Below are 5,389 nucleotides of genomic sequence, written 5' to 3'. Positions count from 1 at the left end.
GGGGAACCACCCAATCCCAATCTTTTGACCTATTTGCCTTGAATTAGTTATTTGTAACGAGTAGTGCCTTACATCCTTACCCTGATCCAAAGTTTTATCACCTTCTTGCAAGTGGATTCATAGTTGCAACAAATGGAAGTATTCGAAGGGGGGAATTGGTTCCGACAACATAGCCTAAATGCTGGATCCCAGATTTGCCAGGTTAGCAGAAATGCCTGGTTAGGCCACATGATAAGCTAAAGCTGAGAACTCTTTGACCAGTTTGCTCGTTCTCAATGTCAGTTCAACTGATCATGAGCTGAGGTCCAGAGAATCCTAGTCATCCCCTCTTCTGTTTGCATTTTCTAGGTCAATAAATCCTCTCTTTTTAAATAGGTCCCTACCACATTTTTCCCTGTGCTCAATTTCTCTCGTCCTGACAACACTTGAAAGGGCTGAAGGGGATGTCTGCCAGCAGATAATCCAAATCCCTGCTGACTTCTTTTACCCTTAAGGCACATCTCCAGCCATTTCTTGTGCCTGAGATATGCTGGAGAAGATCAGGTCAGTCCAATTTGCACATGTTAAACTCCTTGACGTTCCAGATTAAAGGCCACTACACCTCGTTAAGATTGGGCATTGGGAACAGCCAACAGAATCATGCCCCATTTGTGAAATTCATGAAGAGACTAACCACACTAGGCTGTTACCTGTCATTCAACGAAGACAGTGTGAGGCGAATTAAAAATATTGCAAAATTTACACAAGTTACAAAATTTTCTGAAACCCAAAATGTTTGACACTTCTCTTGTTCTCATGCAAAACGAAGTGTCCTAGATCAAGGGTGCCACCCTCAGGCAGAACCACAAAATTGGGCAACAATGCGCTTCAACAATCTCAGAAGACCACAGACCAAGGGAAAGCACCACACGGCCATTCACGAGTTGGACAGGGAAACCATGATGAAAGTTTCAACAATGGGAGAAAACCATAACTAGTAGAATCTGCATTCCACCAATACGTTATTAATCAAGACTTATAACACGAATCATTTGATAATTACTTTGCACAAGTGGCAGCCAAGAAGCCTCAACCTTAGCTAGTTATCTCCTGGACCCAAGTAGACTACTATAAACACCCTTGAGGGACATACCTAAATATCTTTATAAAAGTTGTATTCGCATACACATATTATAAGCTAGTCTGTTAGTATTTCACAGGTGCATATGCTAGCGGAGGGACCGTCTTCACGCTCATTTCCCCATCTATTGCCCCCTCCTCTCTTGCTTTAATCAACCCTCTCATACTTCCTATGCCACCCCTCATTCCCCCTGTAATGTGTTCCTGAGGCAATTTCTGAATTTTTGTTGACATAAGGGGACCTCTCCATTCTCAATGCAATATTGATAAGGAGAGCATTGTATTCAGATTAGGCCCAATACAAGCACCATCCCACAAAGAGCACAATCATAAATGAGTGGATTGCCAAGCAGTGATGTATCAATGAGTAACTTGCAAGTATTGGTGTGTACTATACCAAAAAATATTGTACAACAAATGAATGGCCGATCATGGGCATGTCGAAAAATGGTCAAAACGTTTGGGGGTGAGCCACTCACCACCAAAACAAATCATAAGCCCTAACTACAGCTGCCCACCAAAAATTGTCTGCTCAGTAACCGACGGAGTCAGGAAAGATGGCCTTTTGCAGGACTGTAAACCATTACTCTTCTCACGGACACACTCTCATTACAGTTTCGCTGCCAAAGACAATGAAGTGTGCCTTCCATGTTGATGAAATTGTGCCTTCCATGAGGGTACCCACAAATATGCAGTATTATCACAGCACCGAATCAGGTGATTCTGAAAAGAGATGCAGTAGCTGAGACCCCAGCAGCTAGAGGAAATGGGCACCCGGTGATGAGAAATCCAGAAAACAGGATCCTTCATCGAAATGTGTGTATTCAGAGGGAAAACAGTGGAGCTGAAGGGAAGGCAGATGGTTGAAATAGCCACTTTCTTCCCCTGTTGGAATTTTTGCTTAAGTGGAGCAGCTACTGAAGCTGACTGTGTATATAATTGGATTCCTCTGTTTCATAGATCCTGCTGGGGCTCTCAGGGAACACTGATTAAGCAATTCATTTGATCTCTTGGTATCCCACTGAATGCATCTCTTTTGGGGGAATCCAACTGGCAAGAATGGAGAGCTCAGAACTATTAACGAGCAGGAGCAGCACTGGCATCGGTAGGATCAGCAGCAGCAGCACCTGCTACCATTGTGATGGATTGGCTCCTACTGCGACCGTTGCTACCATAAGCCATGGCTTCCTCCAACACTCCCACGATCTCAGTCATGGTTGGTCGCTCCTTCCCCTCCAAACGAACACACTTGGCAGCGACCTGAGCAAGGATCTCCAGCGCCCTCAGTTCGTGAGCTTCAGGAGGAGGAGGCCGCTGGTCGAGGATGGAGACGAGGTCCTGTTTGGCGATCCTGGGCACGGCAAAATCCACAATGTTGACGGGACCATGGCTCTGTTTGTGGATGGCACGCTCGCCAGTGAGCAACTCCAGCAGCACAACGCCGAAGCTATAGACATCACTCTTGATGGTAAGGTGCTGAAGGCGGTAGTACTCGGGGTCCATGTAGCCGAGAGTTCCTGCAGCCATGAGAGAGAGGTGAGAATTCTCACCAGGGCCTCGAGTGGAGAGGCCGAAATCAGAGACTCTTGCGCTCCATCCTCCATCTAGTAAGATGTTGGAGCTCTTGATATCGCGATGAATGATCGGAGGAAGCGCATAAGTGTGCAGATACTCCACTCCCCTCGCCGCTTCCAACGCAATCTTGATCCTCATCTGCCATGGCAGAATTCCTGCTCCCCCTACTCCTTTTGCTCTCCCATGCAGATGATCGTGCAGCGTTCCATTCGGCATGAAATCGTAGACCAGCATCCTCTCGTCTTCGTCATCGCAGTAGCCAACCAAGCTCACCAAATGCTTGTGGTGCAGCCTTGACAGCATCTCCAGCTCCGACTGGAACGCACTTTCCTTCTCCTCCACCTTTCGATCGTTGGCCACGGCTTCCCTGTCGCCTCTCTTAATGGCCACCTCTCTCCCATCCGGCAGCATGCCCTTGTAGACGACCCCGAAGCTCCCAGAAGCGATCCTGTTCTCGTCCGAGAAGCCCATCGTTGCTGCTGCCATCTCTGCTATGGTGAAGGCCTGTGCCCTGCCTGTGGTCATCATGTCGCCCCGGCTCCGTACCGAGGAGGTTGAGCTACGCTGCCTCTTGATCCTGGGCGACGGCACCGCAACTGTCCCAGAACCTGTGGAGTTGTGCACCCTACCCTGCGAGCCATCGAGAGAGAATCCTACAGGCCCGTAGAATTTTGCCCAAAAGCACCACCCTACCGTCAGCAGCCCGCACAGGCAGCCTAGCGATCCTAGCACCGTGAGGGCAATCAGACCCTTGCTCAATCTGGTCTTATACCTGGTTACCTCATTTGTTGTGGCGCCTCCTGCTGGTGCCGGGGAGGGCGCAGAGCTCTTTGTCGGGGACAATGGACAAATAATGTCTTGCTGCTCAGTGCAATAGCTCGTCTGAACGCCGGAATTCGGGCATCCCAATCTACATGGCAAGCATACATGCTGAGAGTTCGCACAGATGCCTCCCGAAATGTTGGATTTTACCTGGAAACTCCCTTGATCGCAAGCCACCGAATTGCAGAAACTCGGAATGGCGGTATCCGAATTCAACAACTTGCCCGCACCGAATTGCGCACCCCAGCAGAAGATCGACAAGTTAGAATTGATCACTCCGCATGTAAATGAATCACTTGCTGCTATGGTTGCAAAGGCGAGACCGGCAGGAGCAGCGGTGCGATTGGAGGAGCTATCGCCCCAGCAAACTACGTTGCGACTGAAGGGATTGATGCCACAGCTATGGCGTTCCCCCAATGCGAGGCCTAAGAACTGGGTGGGGGAGCTCGGAGCATCGAGCTGGTTGTGGGAGTTGTCGCCCCAGCATTGCAAATTCCAATCGGAGGTGAGCCCGCAGGCGTGGTGCGAGCCTGCCTGAATGGATTGGAATGTGGCATTGGGCAAGCCGCCGGGTTCCGTGAGGGCTCCCCAGCATTGCACGGTGTTGTCGGAGGCTTTCAAACCGCAGACGAAATCAGCTCCGGAAGCAAGGGAGACGAAGCGCACTTGAGAAGGGGTCGATGCTTGGATCGTTTTGTTCCGCCAGCAAGTCACGAGGCCACCGCTGCTGGCATTGGACAAAGCACAGACGTGGGAGTCACCGGAGACGAGCTGCTGGAAGGAGTTGTTTTTGAGGCGACGGGGGGAGGAGAAGTTGGCGGAGTTCCAGCAGAAGGGGCGGAGGGAGTCGGAGCGGAGGGCGCAGAGGGATTGAGGACCAGAGGAGAGGCCGAGGAAGGGGACGGAAGAAGGGGAAGGGGAGGAGGAGGAAGAATTGAAAGAGGAGCAAAGGATGAGCTGCGAAGGACCGGGGAGGATGAAGCAGGCGAGGGAGGAGGTCAAGGAGAGGGTGGACATGGAGCCGAGGGAGGAAGCGAGGGGAGCAAAGAGGAGGAGGAGGAGGAGGAGCAGGGGAGCTATGGCAGAGGCGCCATAGCTGGGAAAGTCCATTGGGGGGAAGGAAAGAGAAGGTTGGAAAGGCCAGAGGGGGGGCTGGAATACATTCCACCGTCACCACCTTCTTCTTCTTCTGCTGCTGCTTCTTATTCTTCTGTTTCGGCGTGGGTTTACCAAGTCTCTGCGGCAGCCATAGCCAGTTCGTTTCTTCTTCTTCGAAGTTCTTCTTCTGCTCTGTTTTACCAGTCGCTTATTAGCTCCATCACCGACCTCCCGCCGCAAATCCCTCCTACACCGCCCCGTTCCCCTCTCCACCTCTCTCTCTCTCTCTTTGTGCCTTTTCCCTCTGTCTCACCCCCCTCCTCCTCACCTTCCCGCCCACCTCCCTCTCATCTTCCCACACTCCTCCCTCCCACTTCGAACTTCGCACCCTGCCTGCACACCCCTGGCCCCCCCCTCCTCCTCCTCCCACCACCTCCCCTGCTTTCTCATGCCCTCCTCAGTCTCATCCCATCTCCCCTGACAGCCTGACTTCTTATAAAAAGTTCTCCTCCTTCTTCCTCGTCGTCGTTCGGCCGACTCGGCCCCTCCTCCCTTTTCAAAAACCGTTCCCTTTACGCCCCTCGCCCCACCACCACCACTCCCACCACCTCCCGCGCAACTGCCCGTCCTGCAGCTCCTACTTTTTGTCTTCGGTCCCCCTCTTCGGTCCCAAGATTCTTTCAGCAGAATCACGTCCGCCCCTTCCTATTGGACCTCCGCTCGCTGCTGCAGGCTCCTATGCAGTGACTGTATTACTACTAATAATCAGTTGCGC

The 5,389-nt window shown here is 51.5% G+C and overlaps 1 protein-coding gene across 1 annotated transcript; it reads right to left on the bottom strand.

The window, feature by feature from the left end:
- Positions 1 to 1,551: 1,551 nt before the first annotated feature.
- On the bottom strand, positions 1,552 to 4,673 carry CCR3 (CRINKLY4 related 3). Its single transcript, XM_087396502.1, has one exon. The coding sequence runs from the start codon at positions 4,624 to 4,626 to the stop codon at positions 2,197 to 2,199; it is 2,430 nt and encodes an 809-aa protein (XP_087252628.1). The 5' UTR covers positions 4,627 to 4,673; the 3' UTR covers positions 1,552 to 2,196.
- Between the last annotated feature and the right edge of the window lie 716 nt (positions 4,674 to 5,389).

Source organism: Dipteris shenzhenensis, chromosome 25, assembly GCF_047967505.1.
Source record: "Dipteris shenzhenensis isolate YYH24624 ecotype China chromosome 25, Dip_SZ_1.0, whole genome shotgun sequence".
NCBI classification, from domain to species: domain Eukaryota; kingdom Viridiplantae; phylum Streptophyta; class Polypodiopsida; order Gleicheniales; family Dipteridaceae; genus Dipteris; species Dipteris shenzhenensis.
The sequence above is the reverse complement of the archived record's forward strand: the minus strand, read 5'-3'. Positions and strand labels throughout refer to the sequence as shown.